Below are 24,936 nucleotides of genomic sequence, written 5' to 3' on the forward strand. Positions count from 1 at the left end.
CCCGCCCACAAAGAACTTGAGTAATTTCCAAATTAATCTGAGGCAAGCTTCCTCATCTCTGGAGGAACTAACTTTTTTGTAGGGATTACGCATGAAGAGGCAGCTAAAAGACCTGACCTGTGCATCCTCAAACACAGTATTACACCAGCAGCCTATTGAAGATGCTCTAATTCATGGGTAGACAAACTAAGGCCCAGGGGCCGGATCTGGCCCAATCGCTTTCTAAATCTGGCTCACGGACGTCCAGGAATCAGTGTGTTTTTACCTGAGTAGAATGTGTGCTTTTATTTAAATGCATCTCTGGGTTATTTGTGGGGCATAGGAATTATATTAGACATAATATAATGTTTGAAGACTGACAAAGATTGTGGAAGAAAGGGGTCAAGTTCACTGTATGTACAGTGTTAAAGGAAAATATAATGAAAATGATGTACAGATGGTATTTGACTCCTGTAAAACTAGCAAAGATTTGCCATAACAGTGATAATCTATGTTGCAAATGTAAAGAAAAAGAGGGTACCTTCTATCATATGTGGTAGACCTGCCCCAAGGTGAAAGACTTCTGGGAGAAGATTTATAACGAATTGAAAAAAATGTTGAAATACACATTTAATAAGAAACCAGAGGCCTTTCTTCTTGGAATAACAGGTTTGGAATTGCCCCAAAAAGATGTTAAACTATTTTTGTATGCCACAACTGCTGCTCAAATTTTATTAGCCAAGAATTGGAAAACACAAAAAGTACCAACAGTGGAAGATTGGCAGATGAAGATGATGGACTTTTCGGAGCTAGCCGACCTTACTGGAAGAGTCCATGACCAGAAGGAGGATTACCAGGAGGAATGGACGAAATTTAAAGACTATTTAGTTAAATATGTTAAGTTAATTTAATTGGAAAAGCTTGCAAATATCAGATAGGCTTAGGATTTAAATATGTAATGTGATGAATCAATATGTTTAATGCCAAATTGGAAAGAAAGATGTTAAGTGATTAAGTTAATTTTATAATAATATTGGTTTTGGAAAACCGTTAAAATGATATACACTGAAACTCAACCGGGGGATACGAGGAAGTCACTTAACAATGTTACAAAGATTGGCCTAAATACGGTGGAGATTTATGTTTCTTTGTTTGTTTATTTAAAAATTTTTTTGAAAATTAATTTTAAAATTTGGGGAAAAAATGGAATTAGTTAATTCCCCCCCCCCCAATATAGTCTGGCCCCCCCCACAAGGTCTGAGGGACAGTGGACCGGCCCCTGCTGAAAAAGTTTGCTGACCCCTGCTCTAGTTGCATCACATTTTTAAAATTCACAGATACAGTCAAGACAATTTGAAGACAAGCAGCTGGCTAACATTCTTATTTGTTATAGAGGAAGAGATTACTCACACTCCCTGTTGAGAAGATCATTAAAGTCAATAGTATAGGAGATCCACTGGCGAGACAGGAAGCTCTCTGTAAATCCCCAGATGCTAACATTCATCGATTTTGCTCCTGGCTCTGATGCCAGGCCAGTAAACGTCATAGGATCCTTACTGAAAACGTAGTTGTGCCAGCACTGCCCTTCGTCTGTGGAGAACCTGAAACAGATAAGATTAGGAATGGAGGTTTGGCGTTATCACTGTGGTTAATTTAGACTGACAGAAATCCTAATGAAGCTTAAGGCAGCCACTCTCAAATACTGGGGATGCAAGATAGGTGACAGGAATATTAGACTAAACTACATGCTTACTTGCCACTTTGCAGATCAGAACTTTGGGTTCCGCTGTACTGTGTCCGTTTCTGGGCACCACAATTTAAGAAGGATATTGACAAGCTGGACTGTGTTCAGAGGAGGGAGACCAAGATGATCAAGGGGCTGGATACCAAGCCTTATGAGGAATGGTTTAGGGAGTTGGGTGTGTTTAACTTAGAAAAGAGGAGTCTGAGAGGGTGGCATGATAGCTTGAAGGGCTGTCACATGGAAGAGGGAACAAGCTTTTTTTCTCCTGCTTCAGAGGGCCTTAGGTCCTGAACCAATGGATTCAAACTACAAGAAAGGGGATTCTGACTAAACTTTAGAAGAAATTCTTGCTGTTAAGAGCTATGATTCCCTTGGAAAGTGGTGGACTCTCCTTCATTGGAGGTTTCGAAACAGAGGCTGGAGGGTCATCTGTCAGAGATGCTTTAACTGTAATTCCTGCATTGTATGGGGTTGGACTAGATGACCGTTGGTGTGCCTTCCAAGTCTACAATTATATGACTTGACTTCTTTGCAAATGAGTGCCAGGAAAAGGTGATTTGCAATGGAGAAGTGCACGGGGACTTCTTCTGTCTGTTGCTTTTATCCTAGCTGGAATTCCAAACATATTTATGTCTGCCTATTCTGGACGAGAGCTTTTTTTAAAAATGTCAATAGGGATAGAAATTAGTGGTTCTTCTGAAATCACTCCTCTCAAGCAACAGCTTCGTGGTTAGGATAGCCTCATTCCTTTCAAAAATTCTAAATTGAGAGCAACCCAGTTTCTTCCTTTACATCATTCTACAGCAGTATTTCATAGACTTGGGTCCCCAGCTGTTGTTGGACTACAACTCCCAGCATCCCTGGCCACTGGTCCTACTAGCTAGGGATGATGGGAGCTGTAGTCCAACAAACAGCTGGGCCCTTGAGTAACACTGTTCTATAGGGATAGTTCCAGGTGACGTAACAGTGAGGAAGTGGGCACTGAACTTCTCATGTCCTCCCACCACAGAAGTATTAACAAAATTAAGTTCCTGCATACTTAATCACATTGATAGGATGATCCGTTTGCTCAACAGCCACAATGATGCCCCCAGAATCCAGGATGGCATAGTGATGGGGTCCTTCAAGCATCCGTGCCCAGGTGTAGCCGCCATCATCCGAAATGTAAACATCTGGGTTTATTATTGAAATGGCATCCCCGACACTTCCTGCAACATAAGGCCATTGCCAGTACAATGGATATGAGTACACTACAGTTCTCTCATGAAGGTCCACCACTTGTATTCATTCCTAGGTTCACCCACCCTTACTGGTAGAAGGAAAAAAACAGATCTGTAAAATACAGAAACCAGTAGACAATCCCAAGTAAAGCCTCATCCTTTGCCAGTTATCTTACATCGTATTATATGTGCATAAGGATAATTCATTACCGTGAGCAATGACAATTCCAACAGCATTGGGCTCAGACAGAGGAGCCATTGGCACATTCAGCTTCTGGGAGATGCTGTAAGATGCATGGATGTGAAGGCTGCACTGTAAATGCAAGACAACCCCAGTAAGAAAAGGAGGCAAAATGGAGAAGCATTAACATATTTGGTCTTATTAAAAGCAAAACAACCTAAAATGCTTGAATTTCAACAGAATTGCCACAAAGGAGAACCTTTACTGGTGCAAATCCAAGGCAAACTGAACCCAAGCTTCCAAGCTTTATTAGCTGACAAACTGTGTTTTGAATAACACATGGCCCAAGGCAGCTTCTTCCACACGTAAGCCTGTTCCCTTCTGTTGTTGTTGTTTTAAATCAGGCTGAATTACAAACTGTTTTCTGTTGCATAGTTTGGACCCAGCTCACTGCACAAAGTTTGTTGAGCATTCCACTCCTCTCGCAAAACATCCCTAAAAATATGCTTTACTTTTAATTTTATTGCAAGTTAGATGCACTAACCACGCAACATGAGATAATACAACTATTGGTAAGCCAATTTCCTAATGAATATTTACAAAGGCTACAGCAACTTTAATACATTTAATGCTATTTCAAGACCTATAAATGTGGTCTCTAACTATGATTTTGCACACCCTGTACCACCACACCCTAATCTTGCACTTGAGTCATACACTCAATTTACTAGGAAGCATAGTTTTCAGTAGAACCAACTTCCAAACAAGTAACTTAGAACCATAACTTGGCCTGACAATATCATCCTACATCCAATATATAAACATACAAACCTTTTCCTTATTTTTGGCGGTTGAGTCACATTTGGCATTTTCAGGTTTCCTCAAGTGCACCCACTCTCCTCCTTGATCAAAGGTAATCACCGATTGGATGGAATTATCTGATTGAGAGAAGAAAATGTAAGTATTTGTGCAATAAATTCTATACAACATACTTACTCTCTGAGTAAAACCCAATGCAGTGCTAAGTCTCGCATTCCATCAGTGCAAGGATTTTACTGTGAAATGGAACATTATCCCCCTCTCCTCCTCCCATATGCCCCCTAAATCTGTTCCATGGGTTTCCCCAACCCTCTGGATTATATCTGGGGAGGGTGTGGAGTAAGTGCTGAAGTGGGGGGGGGAATGGGGGGGGAAGAGCCCTGTGGCACAAGTGGAAATTCTTTCACTAATGGGATGCAAAGGTTGAATGCCACCTGCTATAATTTAAAAAATGGATGCTTTCTTTTATTCCCATGTCATGTAGCAACATTCCAAGCATTCAAAAAGACAATACATCTTGCAAAAGAGGACCAAACACTTTGAAAATTGAGTAAGACTGCAAACCTAGTCCCACACTGCGCTGTTGAGACTCATTGGGTTGGCTCCTGCAGCACACCGGCTGAGTCCAATGTCAGGTCATCAGCCATTATTTCAGGGACAACCTTTCCAGTACTCACAGCTTGATATTAAAGCTCCAGCCCCTGTGTCATCTTTCTGCTTCAAATAAGACACTCCTGATTCCCATCTATAGGAAATGTCAGCCTTACAACACAGTTTAACATATGAGTTTGGCTTCCTTACTTCACTCAGGCTGTCTAAAGAGATTCAACCTGGGCTGAAACTAAGTAACTCTCTGGTACGCATGGGAAACATGTGGCTCTCCAGATGTTGCTGGACTACAATTCCCATCATCCCTGTCTCTTGACCATGCTTGCTGGGAATGATAAGAAGTGACTATACGAAGAGGCACAGGTACCCCATCCCTGCTTAACAGGATGGGGTATTAACAGACATAGTAAGCACAGGAAGAGATCAATGTTGATTCCTATTAACTTCGTAAAAGCAGAATTGAGACCAGTACTGCAAGACAAGTGAACTTGTCCTCGGCAAACTAAGACAGTAACATGATTGTTTCCTTTACTCAAAACACCCATGAGAAAACCTAGCTTCAAAACAAGCTATTTCAAACAAATTAGCAAACATAAGCATTATGGATCTCCCAAATGGATCTCCAAGAAATGCCTCAGTTCCATCTCACTGAAAGGTTTCAGCTACTTTCCTAACAGATTCCTCAATCTTCAATTACAGCCAATCTAGAATCCATCAGTCCCCATGACACCATGCAGAAAGTGAGTACTGACCCTCTGAGAGCACACTAGTGATGTAGATGCCTCGCAAGGAGGTCACATTGGTGAAGTCCGTCTCTCCCCCTGTGGTGGTATAGAGATGCCTTTCTAGGGACTTCGAATATATGATGCCTTGGTCATCAGAGGTGTAAATTGTCCCATACCCAGTATCTGCAAGAAAAACAATAGGTTGCAGGGGGTGAGGGTCTTCCAGAGAGTCCCTAAGGAACGGGGCTCTCATCTCAGTATTATCAACATCACCATTAATTTTAGATTACCAGGTCTAGAAAGCTGGTAGGCCTATGCTTATGCCAATTTCAAAGCTGCCTAAAACTATTACAATAAACTGGATTAGGAAATAAATAGGGACTATATGAAACAAATGAACAGGGCCACAGGGTTCTTGACAGAACAAGAGTGAGAACAGCGGGGTCTCAAGTGTGTGGACGCAACTACAACTGTCCTTCCCTAAGGGATGATCTGGCAGTCTCTTCACCAAGTGTATGATTCAAATGCTTTATCATTATGAGTGCATATATGTTATTTCAAGGATTAACCTTAGGTGCCTATATGCTATACAGTTCATCTTCACATTTTAAGAGCTGGTTCTCTTCATGAACCATGCAAAGTTTTGCAACCCACATCAAATGCATGTTGAAATTCAGAACTTTTTACGGTTTTTAAGTATACACCACACCAAACTCCCTTCTCTCACCTCCAGGCTCATCTACATGCATGAATACCATGTCATCATTAGCTGCCAAGATAGAGTAAAACTGCTCTTGTCCAACTGAAGGAAGTTGTGCCATGTTCCAGGTTTCTCCATGATCCAATGACACATGGATTCGTCTTGTATTGCCCTAGTGAAGGCAATGATAGTGTTGTTGAATTACTACCACATCCTACATACTATTGGTGTTTATATAGGAGGTTATTCCTGACGGATACCAGAAATTCACACTACATAGTCTTGATAGTATACTAAATAAGTAATCCCCTTCAATAACTTGCTTATTTATCGACCTGATACTATATATTGGGATGGGAGCTGTAGGGGCACTTCCTCACTGCATAGTGAACTGTTATCTTTATTAAGGAGTGAAATCACTGAGTGGAATTTAACATCAAGCTCTTCCAGTCGTTCCATCTGTACAGGCATTCCAGGTTGCCATTTCTGCACTGTTTGAGGGTTTATCCTGACATCCCACCAAGCAAATTTTGGGGGGCACAGGAGTTGAGGGAGGGAAGCTCCGTTGCGCAAGTAGAAGTTCTTGCACAGGGTTTCTGCTGACAGGGCTGATTAAACTGAAAAATCAGTGGTGCTAAACCTTGGCCTGGATGCCTGATCAGTCAGCCACTTCTGGCCACTTCTACAGCTGGAGGGTTGGCCAAGGATGAAAATGGCCCTCAGACTAGAAAAAGCCACTTGCATTAAAAATGAACTAATATACATCAACATTCTTCAAACACTGGTTCCTTTGCTTTCTATCATAGAGGGGTGGGACCCACTGTAAACTAAACTCCTGGGGCCTATGGAAATAGAAAAAGAGAACAGTGAATTTCCTACCTTTTCTGTCATCACAGATGCAAAGAGGAAGCGTCCTCCAAGACCAAAGGAGTAGATTTTGCTTCCTATAGTCTTGAATGTCTTCCCAAAGTCTTTGGTCCTTTTCAGCTCAAGTAACCCAAGATCAGCTTCTTGTGAAAGAGGAAGTATATGAACATTGTCCCGATTAGAGAGATAGAGAAGCCCTCTTCATGAAATACACACAGCAAAGAGATTTCATCCATTGAAGGGATTGCAAGGCCACACCACTGCCCCATAAGCCTGTAGTTTCCCATCCCTAACCCCCCCCCCAATGTCCCTGAAATGTCAATGAGCCTGGAAACTTGCAGCAAAAAAAAGTCTAATTGCATAGGCTACTCTTTTGCAGGCATCTGTGGTCAAACATGCAGGGGGTAGGCCTTAGGGGCTGGACTCTGCAACTGCTTCAACATATGGTGCCCTTTTCATGTGAGTAATGTGTGAAAGTGCTGTAGAGCAAATGAAAAAAACAGCTTCAAAGGCCTTATTCTTTAAAGCAGGGCCATGCTAGGTCCATTTGAGGTGCTGGCTAGCCTGCACAGTGCTGATCTTGTTTAACACATAGGTATGCTGCTCTTCGGTTTAGCAGAACTCCAAGGATGGCTCATAATAATAATAAAGCACAGTATCAAAATACAAAATAAAACTCAACATAACCCAACATAACCCAAAATTTGAGCAACACCATCAGAAGAATCAGTAAAAATAACTGATTAAAGCCATCCAGCTTAGATTAGTGCCTCTGGTGAAGATTGTGCTATTTAAGCATGCTCAGTGAGAGAAGGTGTCCGTTACACATTGTGTTCCCAAACTGCTTAAAAAGGGTGAGAACCAGCACTTGAAGCCATCTTCAGAAATGGACTGTCCACAGGTGAGTTATTAAAAACTAACATGTATCATTATTACTTGTTGTACTTGGGAATACTTACTACAAGAGCCATTCAGGAATGTGGTGAAGAAAATGGTCATGCCAGAGCCCCTGGAAAAAGTCAAGGGGAAGAACACTGAGAACAAAATCCTGAGAGCAAAGAAGTTAGCTAATTCAACAACTGGCAACAGAGAGCCACTTAACTGGAAAAGTCAGGGATGAAATCTGGGACCCTCTATACAGAAGGCAGGTGCTCTACTGCCAAGCTATTGGATCTACTCTCCAAACAGCCCTGGTACCCTGAAGGTGAAAATGATCCAAAGCTGGAAAATTTAACACACAGCTACCAAGTTGCCCCTTTATATAGAGCTCTTCCTGCATATGCAAAGTGTTCAAGTACTGCAAACATCAGTGTATGCAGAAGGCATTACAGCAACTTTTCCAAAAAAGCACACAATACAAACATAACCACAAGAAGGGCTATTAGGGACCAAGAGAATTTCATCCCGAAGAGAGTTATCTTTCTGTTTTTGCAAGCAGCCAGCTCTAGTGTAATCAAGAGAACATTAAACTACTAACTCTCCCTGGGGAACATGTTTGTTTTTCAGCTGCTCACCATTTGGCCAGGCAAACATCTTTGTGTATTTCTTTCCATTTCTCACCAAAGGTCTTAGATACCCACAGGCTGCCCTGAAAACATTAAGAAAGGATTATTCATCATCTGCTTAGCATTTTCAAGTCTGAGCTAAAAATATTCATTAAAAAATATTTTAGCCCAGATTTCCATTGAAAATGCTCAAGGTGGTTTACAATCCAACCAACATATTAAAAAATAAAATGCAAAATAATCAGTAAGGCAGAGAAAAGAGGCTGCAGAGAAAACATATCTAACATATCACAGAGCATAAGATTAGCAATTTGGTAGACCAATTTTTTGCCGGAAAACACATCTTTGCACAGCAGTGGAACACCATCAGAGAAGGGTCAAGATGTGACTCCCATTGAGAGAGTAACTGAAGTGTTGGTGAGCCCACAGAGAAGGCTCAGTTGTGTACAGCCAAGAACAACTCAGATGTTGGTGAGACATGGAAGAGAACCTCCATAAAAGATTTTAAGGACAGGAAAGCTCATATGGGAGAGGACAATCTTTTAAACATCCTAGTGTCAAATCATTTAGGACTTTAAAGTTCATTATCAACACTTTGAATTGGGGCCAGAAACACAACAGAAGGCAGTAACTGTCTGGACACAGTTTCTTGACCAGCTGAGGCTTCCGTACTTCAGTTCTGCCACTGAGTCAGACTGTATCTCTTAAATAAGCTTGATTCACCTATATACAGAATCTCATAGTCCTGTTAGAAAAGAGCTTCATGCAGCCAATGCAATGAGTTTCATTTAAAATATACCCCACACTTTCATTATGTAACACAGCACTTAGGGCAAAGCAGTAAGTATAACCGTACAACTGCTGTATTGATGAGACAGAAACTATGACGCTGCCAATTATTACCACAAGGGGTCACACAAGAGCCAAGCCCTCCTGCCCACCCACTCAAATATACACTAAGAGCCTCTCCAGACTGCAGCTTTTTTGTGGGTGAATTCTGCAACATGTCACTGATGCAATAATTGTGGTGGATTGATACTGGGCCATCCATCATTCCACTTTATTAGTTGTTCTGCAATGCTTCCCCAGTATTACACCATTATTGCTGTTTGGAGCAGTACTCTTGCACTACAGTATCATAAAAGCAGGACAAAAACTAAAGCAAAACATTTGTGGTATAAAAGGTTACAAGGATTTCAACAGGACATTATGGGATAAGCTGAAAATGAAGCAGTGTACCCACTCTAGAACTTTTTCAGGTTTAAACAGTATTGAAAGTGGGATCAGGGATAACAGCCCCAATACCATCGTAAGTCCAAATCATCATGAATGCATAATAAAAAGGATGTCTGGAGGAGCCCTAAATGGCTTCTTGGAGCCTAGATTCAGTGCCTAAATTACCAGTGAATAAGTGAACCAACAGCTTTATTCTTCCCAAATCCTTACCTCAATACTGAGGGCCAACAACAGATCAGAATTCTGAGGGTGATAAATTATTTGAGTTGAAGGATGGAAAGGAATATCTGTCAACTGGAAGTTCTTAGCAAAATCAGATGATCGAAATATTCTTCCTGTATGGTATGGTCTAGGTCTGTCCCCCGTCAGTATCACCTAGTCAGAAAAATAAAGATCAGTGTCCCTTCTCAACGTATCTGTGCTTCTAGTTTATCACAAATAAAGAAGTCACCTGAAGCTATTTGAAACATTGCAGTTTTGAAGTTGGCAGAAACCAGAATCAAAATCCCAACTGTGTTCCTCACAGAATTCCTCACTAACCCTTAGTGTTTCTTGTGCTTATGCTCCTTGTGCAAATTTGCTGTGCAAATTAGTGCAAAGGGACTGCTTCACTAGGATATGAGTGCTTAGCTGAACTCCATTAAATTTTTTAATACAATCTAAAAGGATGTAACATTTTTTTCTCACATCCATCTGGAAGTCATGTGGGAATAAACCAAACCCATAAAGACCAAAGGAAACAGTGATGACCTGAATAAAACCAATGATGTTGGTGTAAACATTATTTCTGTTTCGGAGCAAACTAACAAGTCCAGAAAAAGTAGTAGAAACCCTATAAACCACCACCAATCATTTGACTATTAGAAATATGTCTTATGCAACCTGCATTAGGATCAAACTTTGTACAGCACACTACAGAATGTTCTGCCAAGGAAACTGAGCTGCTCTGAGGACAAGACTTTGTGAAAATCACACAGCCATGCCTAGAACACTGTGTGATTGCGTAGGTACTGTAACGGTTTGATTTAATCTACAATCAGGTAAACTGGAAAAAGCAGGTAATGGCTCCAACATGCAACCAGGAAGCATCAAGCAGGAAGCTATTTCTCAAGTTCATATAGCAAGTCAGTGGAGAGTAGGGTGGATAGGTAGGTAGGTAGGTAGAGATTTTGTGGCAGAAATCTGTATTCCATAGATATGATATGATATGATATGGACAACTAGGCTATATTGTGCAACACTGTAAACTTGTTAAGCAGCTGGAGAAATAGGAACAAAGCCCACATCCTACCTTCCCCGAATTTTCTGGTCCAATGGCCATTCCAAATTCTGTCCGGATGAAAGTGTTGTTAATGAGATCCGTAATGTCTACGAAAGTTTTCCCATAGTCTTCACTACAGTGCAAAAAAAAAAAAAGACATTGTAAGTGTAAAAGCTCCTCAGTACAGGATAGTTTTGCAGATGCAGCCATTTGTGTCTGGAGGCCTCTTAAAACAATAGAACACACCAAAAAATGATAGAAGGAACCAAACCATTTTATGGTCACCCTGTGGAGGTCACTTAACAGCCCTCGTAACCTTTGTTTCAATAATGTGGTGAGCCTATGTTTGTAGTAAAGTTTCTGACACTCGCAAAGTTGTTGAGATTTTTAAAGAATTTTTCACCCAAACACCAGGACCATAGTACCATACTGTGGGCTTGCCATATTTCATAAAGTAAAAATCTAGGCACAAAAATTGTTGAGCTTCGGGAAAATCGCAAAAACAACAATGCTGATATGGGTTGCCATACCCTGGATTTTCTGCCTGGACCCTGCTTCCGCCTGCAGTGTTCCAGGTATGTCTGGGATATTCCAGATGTATGACAACCCTACCATAGTAGCAACATCTGAACATGTAAAAACTAATACAGGATACCTACCTGTGAAACAGGCAGGACAGCTTCTTCAGATGATCACAGTGATCTGGCTGGTGTACAAGGCAGTTCTTAAAGTAACCTGGTACTAGGCCATTTAAGGCTATGTACACTAAAAAACAGTATCTTGTACCTAGCTGAAAAATGTACTGGTGGCTAGGACAGGGCTTTCAGCACTGTTGTAATATGCTGATGCAGATCTGTTCTGCCCAAAAGCTGGGCTGTACTAGCTGCAATTTCCAAACCAACCTCTGGGATAGGCCCACATGCAGTGCACTGCAATAGTGCAGCCCAGGGGTTACCAAATCATGCACAACTGTGGCCAAGTTATCCCTGTCCCAGAACAGCCATACCTAGTGTACTAGCTGAAGATGGAAAAAGGTATTCAGTCTTTAATTAGCTAGAACATTGCTGCTTATGCTCTGTTTTTTTAAGGTAACCTATTACTTTCCCTACTCACTTTATATTGAATGTTTTAATACAACTCCTCAAAATGGACACCTGCACTTCCTCCTTGAACTTCGGTTTGTAGACCATCTCCCCAGAGCTAACTGCCCATGCTTACAGCTCTTTGGCAACTTGTAAGAGAGTTAAACAGGAATGCGTCTGAGGTAGTGACGTCAAGCACTTCCAGCTTCAAAGCCAGGGAATCAATGGAGGTGCAAGGATGATCATTTATTAAAGGGAAGCCCCTCAGCAGAGAAAGTTGCTTGTTTATCGACAGCCAGTTACTAAAAATCCACAAAACAGCATTCAGTCTAAAAGGAGGAAACACTAGTGAAAGTAATCATGTGCTGGGGAACACCCAAGAGGGCAGGATGGACTTCGCCTGGCATCTACAAGAAAACAAAGGCAGGGCCAGGTAAATATTCCAAGGGAGGGACTTGTTCAGTGTGAAGCTCCTTGCTCTATATAGTAGCCATAATGTACAAACTAAACCTACAAGTTCCACATGTAACCAGCCAAGACTCCCATAAGAAGTCTTGGCCTCTTGCAAGACTAACTCTACCTAGCCATGCTATCCCTACACTTTCAGAAGCCTCGAGTTAGAGACCTGCACATGGCAAAGAGTGCCTAAACTTTTTCTAAACTAATAACAAAGGCTAGAGTCTTTCCCAGTTCTCTTTCTCAGGATACCTGGCATTTTAAATTTGTCACACTTTGTATATGTGAGCCATTCTTAAGCAGGGTCACTTGTAAGCCTATTCCAGCTGTCGAAATGGGCAGCAAAATTTGGTGAGTGCCTGAACTTCTCAGCTGCCCTTTACCTTTCCCAATGCTCCTGGGAAAAAGGGTGCCACCACTGCACACCACTCTCAGCAGATGCTACTCCTAGCAAAAGGGAATTGATCTTAAGACTTGCTGTCTGTGGTGCAACTGATTTTCTCCAGCTGCTAAAAAAGAGAAGCTCAGCCGCACCAAAGAAACAAGGAAGGAAAGATCTGTCTGGCTTCTGGCTGGCAAGGAACCACACCTAAAGAAAGTGCAGTTTGGACTGTGGTTCACACAAGCTCTATCCCAACAGGAAGCATGGGGAAAGATAAGAGAGGTGAGCTTTTCAAACCCTCTCAAGCTTCTTGACACCAGTAGCAGCAGTCAGTAAGGAGCTTACTCTTGTAGGATTTCCAACAGGCAGGCAGAAGGGGGATGGCTTATTTACAGTCCCTTAAGGCAAGCTAGATAATAAAGTAGCATATCCATTGCTTAAAAGGCAGAGATAACTGCCTCTGACAAAGAATACACCACTTAGTATATGACTTATTATTAAACCAGCAAATCCCTCCATGATTGCTCCTGGGCTTTTGGTCAGCTTGTGCCTCTTTACATGTCAGAAAGTTGGACTCTCCCAAGACAGGATAGACCTCAGGATGCAACAATGTCCATTTATTCAACCTGCTGTTTATCACTGGCTTTGTAAAGAGGGTGACCTGTCACTAGTTTAGAAGCCCTGTCCCTAACCACTGTACATAGGCAATGTGAGGCTGCTCACAAATCCTCATATATAAGAATGGGCAGCAAACTCTTGGCTTCATTACAATGTGCATTTCAGTTCATAGACTTTCACAACACAATGCTCTCACCTTCTGTAGAGCTTAGACTGCCCGAAACTCATGATTACCAGAGGTATCTGAAATGTGGTCAACACAAGAATAACCTGGAAAGAGAGAAACCTGTTAGCAACAATAGTCTGAGAACAACAGCCAGCACGCACACTGTCTAAAAGCCAGGTAACCATCACATCCCAATAAGGACAAATTCACATATTTGGGGGTACATCGCTGAGCTAACACAAGTTTACGATTTTAATTGGGTTTATTTTGGCATGTTGGGTTGCTGTCATGCATATTTCATCACAAGTACAAATCACAACACATTTTTAAAAAATGTTTCAGAAACATTATAAACTTGTGTGGAAGGATTTATAAAGGTCAGCTGAATACACCAACATTCACTAGAATTCATTTTGCATTTATTTTTTTTAATGCTATGTCTTATCTTTGCAACTTCTTTTATTCTGTTTGATGACATTTTAGAAAAGCTACTTCTTAACAAAGTCACCCATGCTTTGACATCCTAGCTTGAAGTGTCAAGGTGTTTTTTCCCTAAGAGAGAAAAACTCGCTTAATCCCTGGTACACATAATTGGCCTGACACAGGTTTCTTAGTTAATAGCTAATCTCTCTGACTACAGAACAATATAAAAGATGTTACTGTAGCCCAAAATTGTACCATAATCCCTTTGTATATCCGCAGCCTGGTAAACCTGGTAAGTTAGGGCACATCATATTGCATTTTGGAATTATCACACATTGTCATAAAATTGGATTCCAAATCCAATTTTATCTTGCTCTTATCGTGTTTCTCTAAGGCTGTCATCCAAACCCCACTTACCTGGAAGTAAGCCCCAATGAATTCAATAGGAAATATTTCTGAGTAGCCATGACTGGCATTGCACTGTTAGCCATTAGGCAAGAAGCAGAAACAGCTAAACTCTAACCAAAAGAGGAAGTTTGCCGATAAATAGTTTACTTTAAAAAAAAATGGAGGCAGGGGTGAGTCTTAAGAGATGGACAGCTGGACCACTCTGGCAGTTCAGCTGAGATATTAGTTCTATTAGGCTTCCTTCTCCCTCAACTGACACCTGGTATCAGTCATGCAACAGGATGCAGCAGAGGGAGAAATGGGAAGCAGAAACCAACAATATCTATATAGTGCAATTCTTCAGTATGCCTGGAACATTAGTTGTTGCTTACACTTTCAAAGAGAGATGCATTTCTCTGTGCCGGATGTGAAGAAAGAGGCGGTGAGTACTTCCTCCTCCTCTGTAAGACTTCAGTATTGAAGCAATTCTCACCTCAAGTCTGGATGGGCAGTTAGACACTTCTTACCAAATCCAGAGTGAGTCACCCAATATACATAACACCTACACTGTGTCCCTTCTTCCTTGGCCATGAGTAGGAAGGTAATAGCTAAAAGAAGAACCCAAATGGCTTGCAAGACCTACATCTGAAGAGGATCATTATTCATGACCCATCAAACAGGAACAACCCTACTTTTCCATGTGGGAAGATTAAAGTAAAACTATCCATTATTGAGAGTACTGAGTCATGCACTTGGAGGAATTATTATTTCACGTGTTGTGCTTTTGTTCCTTTCGAAATTAATATTTAAAAATCTATTCAACCTATCTGTATTACTTACCCCAGTGCTGTCACCAATCCAGGATAGAGTCACTGAGCCACTGAGATCATTGAAGACACGCTGTAAAAGCAATTAGAAATATAATTCAGTCCTGTAGTCTTCCATCCAGTGCCAGAAAGGAAACAGTCTCTCCCAATTTCCCCTTCACTCTAATCATGGTAACAAGCAGTTCCTGGACACAAATTTAGGATCTTTATAATCACATTGCCTCATATGTGCCCTATGTGAAAAATAATAGCTTACTGAGCTTCGGGGAACACAGCATACAACCCAGAAGCTGATCCAACAGCATCTCTGTACTACTATGGTTTAGATTTAATTTCCTATGCAAGGGTTTGAGTGGATGAAATTCTCATAAGGAATGACCCAAAATAAGCTCTCCTAGATATGTCTTGCTGGCATTTAATATACTGCCATATGGATCTTCAGTCCTTTTACTCAGGATATCACTGGATTTTTGCTGACTCCATAGAACTGGGGAAGAGAGTTCATGCAGGGACTCCTCCCACAATCCTGTTCATAATAAAATCCCTCAAGCTGACATGTCAAGCAATAAGGAAGAGGTGCAGAATATAGTACTGTATATAGTTTTAGTCTCTGTAACCCATGAAGGTGTAGCTATCAGTGTAGAAGAGAAACTGGAAGCAGCACTAACCTCATGGTTTTGTAGAGACTTCCTCAAACCAGTCCATGTAATTCTTGGAAATCCCTGAGTATGTTACCACCAGGAGCTTTTGATCACTTTGGTTACTCTTCTATTACAGTGGTACCTCGGGTTAAGTACTTAATTCATTCCGGAGGTCCATTCTTAACCTGAAACTGTTCTTAACCTGAAGCACCACTTTAGCTAATGGGGCCTCCCGATGCCGCCGTGCCACCGGAGCACGATTTCTGTTCTCATCCTGAAGCAAAGTTCTTAACCTGAGGTACTATTTCTGGATTAGCAGAGTCTGTAACCTGAAGCGTATGTAACCCGAGTTACCACTGTATTATTATTATTATTTTACTTATTAAATTTCTGTACTGCCCTTCATCCAAAGATCACATGGTGGTTTACATATATAAAACACATAATGGCTCATTGTCCTAAAAGCAAAACAAGCTGCACATCTGTTACTTCTAACATATCTGTTACAAGAAGCTTACTGTCCTTTCAGTGTACTCAAGGTGCCTACCATGATTATTTATTCTATGCTATCTGTATGCCATTGCTAAACCAGAAGCCTGAGTTCAGAGTCACACCACACCAAAGAGTCTTGACAGCTCCTGGACAAGACCCTGGGGCCATTTAAAAGCTTTAACACCCTTCTTCCATCTCATAGTTCTGTTGGACACCTAGAGCCTCCAGGAAATCATAAATATCCATGCGGTGGAAGGGCATTAATTAGGCATAAGTTACCCTAAAATAGAATGTCATTTCTTTTCACACATGTATTATTCTTTGACTTTGCAAAATTTTGATTTTGCTTAAATGTAGGTGAATGACACATTTAAATTAAGGCTTCCTTCACAGCAATTAAAAAATTACTCCAGTTTAAAATAACAACAATGGAGAATAGATGAAAGAAACAACAGAACTTACTAATGAAGCACCTTTGACACATGTACAAAAGCAAACAGCATTATTCTGTCATGATGTAGCCAAGGCTGAAGCAACATGGTATGCCAAGTTCAGATTCTTTCCTCCATGGTTTGTTTGCTTTTAAAACTAAAGGAGCCTACCAGTCTGAGCACATGAAAGGTGTGCTGCTTAACACTTGTCCTTTTTTAGTTTGAAATCACCTCTCCTGAACTACTTTTTTCAGGCAGAGGACAAAAAGGGAAATAGTCCCCATAGTTTCCCTTCCCCACTCCTCTGGGGGGAAAAGCAGCTTGGAGTGGGCAATTTTGAACTAAACAGTAGTTAGGCATCTCACATTTCTACTCAGATGCAGCCTTATATATGTATATATAAAACGCCACTAGACACAGATGAAAGAAATCACAGAACTGCGTTTACATTTTTAAAACTGCTTTTTAATTGTGCTTTTTAATTTTAAAAAAAATAATAAAACTATTTTTATGTATTGGGAGATTATTTGGCTGTTTCTGTTTATATTTTGATTGTGTATTTTGTGTTTTTATATTGTAATTTTATTTTGTGAACCACCCTGAGACCTGCAGGTATAGAGCAGTATATAAATTTAATTAATAATAATGTAACATGTACTTCAAGCCCAAGTTCCTATACAATTGACATCCATTGAAACCTGTGCCAGCACCTGCTTAATAGGTCTAAATCACAACTAATCTTGCACTGTAAGGTTATTGCAATAGCAGAGAAGAAGCTATTATGGTTGCAAAGAGATACACCAACCACAATGTGTGTCAAATGTTAACACAGAAAGCAATACAGTGCAAAATAGATCTTCATAGATGGCCTCACCTTAGAATTTTAAAAGCCACCTCAAATTAAGCTCAAAGTTTCCTGCAGTACTGTGAATGCCACAGTGCTTTGTTCACAGCTCAATAAGCACCTGGGACACATATGTTGAGGGTCATTCCATTTCCAGTGATCGAACCTTTTTACCTCATGTCATCCAATTTTCTTAATATTTTGTACACTTGTTGAATGATCAAAACTAAGTTTAAATCTAAAATTTTAATGTTTTATCTCATCCCGTTTTTTTATTTATGAGGATTTGAAATTTCAAAAACGTGACAATTTTGGCCTTGCAAAAACCTTAACAGCTCAGCCCACAACTGAGAGGCGTCAAAACTAAAAACACCAATTTCTTCATGAACTTTAATACAATATGTCACATGATGGACTTACTCTAAATTTTACCGTATTTTTCGCTCTATAGGACACACTTTTTCCCCTTCAAAAATGAAGGGGAAATGTGTGTGCGTCCTATGGAGCAAAGACAGCATAGCCCCGCGATCCTCTGCCGGCTGGAGAGGTGACGCGCGGCTATTGCAGCAGGGAGAGTGCGTGCAGGGCTAAAGAAGCCATAGCCCCGTGACCCTCTCCCAGCTGGAGAGGTGACGCGCGACTATGGCAGCAGCCTCTCCGCTGCACGCCTTTCCACTACTCCCCGACCTGCTCTTTGGGGCTGGTGATGGGCTTCCCCCCGCCAGCCCCAAAGAGCAGGTCGAAAGGAACCTGAGGCCTGGAGAGTGAGAGGGGTCGGTGCGCACCGACCCCTCTCGCTCTCCAGGCTTCCAAGGTAGCTGCCTGAAGGCGACTGAACGCACCTGAAACGGCACCTTGTTTTAGAGGGGGAAAACAAGAGGGGGGAAATTCTCCCCCTCTCTGTGCAGCGCCTCCTGCTGCTTCGCTGAAGGGGCACTGGGCAGAGAGGGGGAGAATTTTTTTTTCTTGTTCTCCCCCCTCTAAAATAAGGTGCGTCCTATTGTCCGGTGCATCCTATGGTGCGAAAAATACAGTAATTTTAAAAATTTAAATTTTTTTCAAGGGATTTAAAAATTAATATGATTACAATTTTTCAATGATTTGTATTGATTATTTAACATTTCTAAGAGCTACCTGCACAATTTCATCTTGGGATATCAATGGGATCACATTAAAAAAATATTTTGCACATACATGTCTGCCTTACTGGGTTCTATTTAAGATACATGGGTCTTCTTGGAGTAAGATATAACAGAATATCACTATAATATTAGCTGCTTCAGGCATTTCTTTAGAAAGTTATTCAGTTAAAAGGTGTCTGAAAAGCTAGCCAGGCTGCAGACACTGCTGTAAACTAGAAAATAGAAGGCTGGCCAACCAAGCCTTACCAACTGCATCACTAGGAGTATATACTAGAGCTAACCTTCAAAATCTTCCAATATCAGTGCAGATCTGTGAAAGCAGCCAAAAAGTATCATGAAAAAATATGTGTGCTAGAAATGCTGCTTTTCCAGGTCACATTGATTAGAAAGCAAACAAGATGAGCTATCGTGCTCAAGAATCCAGTTGCAATTGTTGGTTCCCCGGGGAAAAGAGAAAGGACAATAACTATTGCAGACCACAGTGTGTTTTCAAAAATGCTTTCCCTAGGGTCACATGCTCAAGTTTTACACAAATGAAACTGGGAGTCAAGTAACAGCTTGCCTTGCAACCTGTTAAATATTGAGATATCTGAAATATTCTGAACTTCAGGAACAGCATTAGTTTTGAATTTAATAGTAGCTGCTAAGTTATCCATCACTATGAACTGGAAAGATCCTAATCCTTCAGTATTGAGAGAATTCTGTTTAAAGACTGGGAACAGTGGCAATGGATAAACTGGTGGAATATATTGGCTGTGTGATGGCAAGCAAGATTGAAACTTTTCAAAAAAAACCTGCACCATTACTTCCACAAGCAATTATTTTGATATAAGAATTGACATCTACAAGGCTTGTGATGTTTATTCTTTTCTGTACCAAATCAAAGGTCAGTGGGAAGATACTAGAATATTTTCTAAATGGTATTTTACAACTTAGATATTAATATGCATGTCGGAGAAGTACAACGTGATGCAGTACCTCAGCTCATAGAGTTGTTGCGGTGTTTTATTTCAAAGGGAAGTGACAACTGGGTATGAGGTTTAACCATACACTTTCCCTTTATGACAAGGACAAAGGAACAACTTCACTTGGATGCATGTCCCTGGAGATCCAATATTAACCCCCATTTTTCTGCAGACAAACTGGGATGCTGGAGAGATAATGATCATTTTCAACCATAATGGAAAGCCACAGAATCAGTGGCGTAGCGTGGGGGGTGCAGGGGGGGCCGGCCGCACTGGGCGCAACATCTGGGGGGGGCACGCTCGCACTCGCAGCTCTCTGCCCCTACCTGGCTCACTCACTCTCTCTCACTGCAGTGCTGGCTGTGCGAATCCGATCTGAGCCGCTGGGTCGCCGCCCACTGTGGAGGGGGTGGGTGCCAGGCGTGCGGTGCGGAGAGAGAGCGAGGGACTATCTGGGGGAGGGACAGTGCAGCGGCCGCCCAGCGCAGCGCTGAGCGCGGGAGAGAACCACACCAGACCAGACCAGGCAGCAGCAAGAAGCAGCTGGCAGCGGCGGCAGGTTAGGGGTTAGGGGGCGCAAATTACTTGCCTTGCCCCGGGTTAGGGGGCGCAAATTACTTGCCTTGCCCCGGGTTAGGGGGCGCAAATTACTTGCCTTGACCCGGGTGCTGACAACCCACGCTACGCCGCTACATAGAATAAACACACAAGCCTTGAATTTCTCTTGTGGTTTGTGTGGAAACAAACCAACAGTCCTGATTCACATGTAGCACTAAGCCGATCACATGATCCGCATGCAACACAGTTTCTTTCTTTCTGGGTTGGTAAAGAAAGGAGGAGGGACAAGGGTGTGTGACTTAAGCAACGTGTACCAGCACGTTGCTCATTCATAGTAAGTCCTAGTTTGTTTCAGACTATGGCTTACCGCAATATGCAAGTATCAGTATACTAATTTAACAAAGCATATGTTTTCTACTTTGGTCACACAGTAGCAATGTTATTTGCTATCTTTGAATTTTGGGTCCAAAAAATATTATATTTATTTGTGGTGGAAACCAACTATGTCAAATTCAGAATAGACCCATTAAAATAATGGACCTAAGTTAGCCGTTTGTAATGATTTCAATGGATCTGCTATGAGCATGACTTAAGTTGGGTTCAACCCTTAATTTCTTTCCTACACTTTCTCCCAAAGGAGATTTGCAGCTTATTCTCTCTCTGAAGGAAAGAAACCTTTGGAAACAACCCGTAATTCCAAACCACTTATTTCCAAATTATTTCAACCAGCATCTCTTTCAGAATGTTGTTTTCTACATTAGTACTATTCCTGGCCCGTTGGTGGAGGAGCAGAGAAAACCATTCCTCCCTTGTTTTCCACCAAGTCTTCATATCTCTAGGTCGGACAGCAATTCAGCCATCACTTTCTCCACACAGTGAGGTAGAAGAGGCACAAACAAGTTTCAGCAAGGCTGGAAACTTCCCAAAACAAAGCATGTGAATCAGAGTCAGCTTGTATGGCCAGGGCCAGATATGTGCCAGACTTCCTTGCAGATTACTGAAATTATTTTACTTTCAAGGCACAGAGCAAGGTTACCAAAAACTGCATCCTGTAATATGCTACGCACAAACAGCAATAAAAGAAAGAGGTAAGCAAAGAAACTGCATCAGCTATGAAAGCAGAACTGAGTGAGAAACTGATCATTAGATGCTAGGGGGTTAAATTACCCTTCTTAGCTATGGAAACATGGCTGTAATTAGTAACTAGTCTGAAGAAGGGAGAGGCTGCTAAGAACTATTTGTGTACAAACTGCTCCTTCAATAAAGACACAGAACGGGCAATGTCAATGCACTTCCATGATTCGAAACCGTATCTGGTTCAGAGATATGTTTAGCGATGCTGAGAAGTGTCAAACTACTGACCGAGTTAAAATTAAGAATCAGCAGCACAGGCAAACTAAGAAAGAGCTTTCGGTGAAAGAAATGGAGCAAGAAAGAAGAATAAAGATAAAATGGATGTTTATTAATTGCACAATAACTTAGACACATTCATAAGCAGCATTAGCAGTGTGTGTCTCCTGTGATGTCAGAAACAATACCCATGTTACTCAACAATATTTTCACACTCAATGTCCATCACCACTTATAATCTGGGATCTTAGCCTTTGCTATAATGGCTAGTTGCCTTCAGACAAACTGAGAATTGCTTGTCTATCAAAACGTTCAAGTTAAACACTTGGAATGTAATACTTCAGTTTAAAAGGGCTGTTTCTTTTCCTCCCATATTTTTACTAATCTACCCTTCATAAATTCAAAAATTAAATATGTCAGTACAAGAAAACTGAGTTCTTGTATCATTTACTCAAAATATTTCTGCACTACGCTTCAATCAAAAATTTTCAATAATAAATTAGGATGCTAATCTATTACTTATAGGTAACAATGGTCATTTCCATATGACCTGTTTATTGAAAATTTATCCTGATTTGTTTGCACAAAACTTGCACAGAGAGGTTATATAGCAGGCATAGGCAAACTCCGGCCCTCCAGATGTTTAGGACTACAATTCTCATCATCCCTGACCACTGGTCCTGTTAGCTAGGGATGATGGGAATTGTAGTCCCAAACATCTGGAGGGCCGGAGTTTGCCTATACCTGTTATATAGTATCTGCACCTTATTGGATATTCATTCTGATTTGTCTGCGTGGAGGCTATATGGAATTCAGTATATGATGAGACTTCACCCTGATTTGTTTGTGCGGTGGTAATATGACTTCTCATTAATTGATCATTATCCTTTTTCTGTCACTCTCCTTATCACAAAAAGTTCAGTTTTCTTTAAAGTGGGTTTGTTGTGCTAGTGCACTTTAGTCTACTTTAACTGAGCAAATCTGGTATGTGACAGAATCTCCCACAAAATACAGTCTGGAGGTGACCAGTGCCAAATTATCCCCACAAATCTGGAAAAACAAGCTCCTGCCAGACGTAATTACAGAGGGGCAACAGTGGATCAATCACATCTCAGAGCACTCGCTGACTTTCCTAACAGATATTATCTGACCCTACAGATATGTTATCAGGAGTGTTGTGCCATGAACAATTTCATGTTGTGAGCCGCCCTGAGATCTAAAGATATAGGGTGTTATACAAATTTAATTAATTAATTAAATGGAAGGCAGATGGTTCTGTCAGTCCTGTTGGCAACATTCGAAAACAAATTAGGGAAGCTTCTGACCTAAGTTTGATACGCAAGAAATCAACTGGGCAGTTAAGGACATGTGAGATCTCCCCAATTATATTTTCAAGAGCTGTCAAATCCATATGTTCCCAAACAAGATGGGTGTCAGCTGAGAGCACAGCACCTTTATTTATTTTTTACAATTTGTATCCCAAAGAGCTTTCAGTTTAGTGGTATTGGCAATTCCAGATACTTAAGTGATCCAGGAGTCTCCAGTTCTAGTAACCGATTCAGCAGGCTTCTGACCATGTTTTTCTGAAAGCCAACAAGTTAGACAGATGGAAAAATACATTAAGCACAATTCACATCTCACTGTCTGCCTCAAAGGCTATTTTCAATCAAGACTTGGAGAATACCCACGGTATAGATTGTGCTGTTGCCTCACCACACTCATGAAAACACTCCACATAGAGGCAAAGTCATGTAAAGCACTTGGGGACCTAGTAAGATGGGTCTGTTAATGAAACTTGGGAAACAATTAAGCATAATAAAATTAACTTTAAGCACTAAAGCTAGTGAAAGGTTTACAGATGTTATACTGCTGGAACTTGGTAACCATCTTAAAGAAAGAATTAGAAATCTCACAGAAGGGAATAGGTTGCATTTATTCATGATATAGGAAAGTAGTTATTCTATTTATAATCAAGCCCACATATTTTTTATTATTTAACATATTTAATTTGGATTAGAAGATGTCTTTAACTAACCCCTATAAAGCATATATATAATAGAATATGTTGGTAATAATTGATTATTAATCATACTGAATTTTATTTTTAACTATTTGTTTTTCAGTTACTGACAAATAACCATGTGGAGTATGTTGATGTGCAAATATGCACCTTAAATTTTATTAAAAGGTTAAAAGGCATTCCACACAGGAACTAATTTTCCCTCAAAGATGATTCCCAACAGTACTGGAAGTTTTAATACTTTGTCCAGTCCATCACCAACTAACTTCCAACATATTACTTTGCTGTCAGGCTAAATAATCACTACCACTTTGAGAGTAATCAGCTCTCCATCACACAACCAAGAGACAGGCAAGGAGAGACTATGGAAATATGCATTTATGTGGTTGTACAATAAGAAGAAAGGAAATAGCAAACATCCCAGTATTCAAATACTGAAAACAATCTCTATAATAAAGTGTCTTCCATTGTATGTATCCTATTATTGTAATTAAATGATGTGTGATCATGGACGTAGCCAAGGGGGGCAAAAATTATAGAAAAGCGTTGAAAGTACTCAATAAACTGAGGTTCCATCGCCCTCCAAACCAAAGCCTGCCCCTAAAACTTTAACAGAAGCTCAACAATGTTGGCTGCTCCACTGAAGAAGCCAAGAAGCACAAACAAACAGTGAGGGCACAAACAAATAGAACTACACTATCTGGTTTTCCAATGAAGTTCTATCAACATATTTTCTTGGAGGAATATAAACAAAAGAGTAATTAGATCAGGGGAACTATGCTGGATGCCATCACTTGAAAATGAGGTATTGAAACAACCCCATGTTATCTATCGGGAAGGTTTCTGGTTGGTCCTCGTCTGGGGGCAATCGCAGCTCAGCGCTCGGAGTGACCAGCTTCCCAATGTGCATCTTCTGATTGAGTTCAAACTAAATTTGTGTAGTTTCTGATCATGCTTGCTCCTCCTCCATAACTGTGGGCAAAGTCTGTTCTATGGATAGAGGTGTAGATGGATTATCTATAGTATCATACATATTGATTCGGCGTATAGTTGGATCCAGTCCCTTGCTCTGCAAACACCTTTCTTGGTTGGGTGAGTCTCTTACCGGGGATTCCTCCTGTAGAAAGGCCAGTATCTCCTCTTTCCCAGACCTATCATTGTTTGTATTCCTGTTGCCCACGTTAGCAGGTTCATGGGGGTTTGCCCTAGGCTTGTTCAGGTCACGAATCAAATCTTGAATACTGTTTGTTATTTCTTCAATTTCCTCTACTATGGAGTTAATTGGGGTTGTGTTTATCGTTGCTCT

The 24,936-nt window shown here is 40.9% G+C and overlaps 1 protein-coding gene across 2 annotated transcripts in view; it reads right to left on the minus strand.

Annotated features, from left to right (window-relative positions):
* Positions 1-24,936, minus strand: part of SORT1 (sortilin 1) — a 50,264-nt gene that overhangs the window by 10,335 nt on the left and 14,993 nt on the right. Inside the window, exons 2-14 of one of the 2 annotated variants that reach the window (XM_081010522.1) lie at positions 15,201-15,260; positions 13,581-13,654; positions 10,877-10,979; positions 9,796-9,960; positions 8,359-8,432; positions 7,804-7,853; positions 6,857-6,984; positions 6,005-6,149; positions 5,305-5,460; positions 3,956-4,062; positions 3,154-3,256; positions 2,763-2,931; positions 1,390-1,580 (exon numbers count right to left, since the gene is read on the minus strand). In XM_081010522.1, the coding sequence (XP_080866648.1) occupies positions 1,390-1,580; positions 2,763-2,931; positions 3,154-3,256; positions 3,956-4,062; positions 5,305-5,460; positions 6,005-6,149; positions 6,857-6,984; positions 7,804-7,853; positions 8,359-8,432; positions 9,796-9,960; positions 10,877-10,979; positions 13,581-13,654; positions 15,201-15,260 (1,525 nt within the window). Of the gene's footprint in view, positions 1-1,389; positions 1,581-2,762; positions 2,932-3,153; positions 3,257-3,955; positions 4,063-5,304; positions 5,461-6,004; positions 6,150-6,856; positions 6,988-7,803; positions 7,854-8,358; positions 8,433-9,795; positions 9,961-10,876; positions 10,980-13,580; positions 13,655-15,200; positions 15,261-24,936 lie in introns of both variants that reach the window. The other variant, XM_081010521.1, reaches the window with a different exon arrangement.

This window comes from Podarcis pityusensis (genome assembly GCF_964106645.2).
Source record: "Podarcis pityusensis genome assembly, chromosome: 6".
Taxonomy (NCBI): domain Eukaryota; kingdom Metazoa; phylum Chordata; class Lepidosauria; order Squamata; family Lacertidae; genus Podarcis; species Podarcis pityusensis.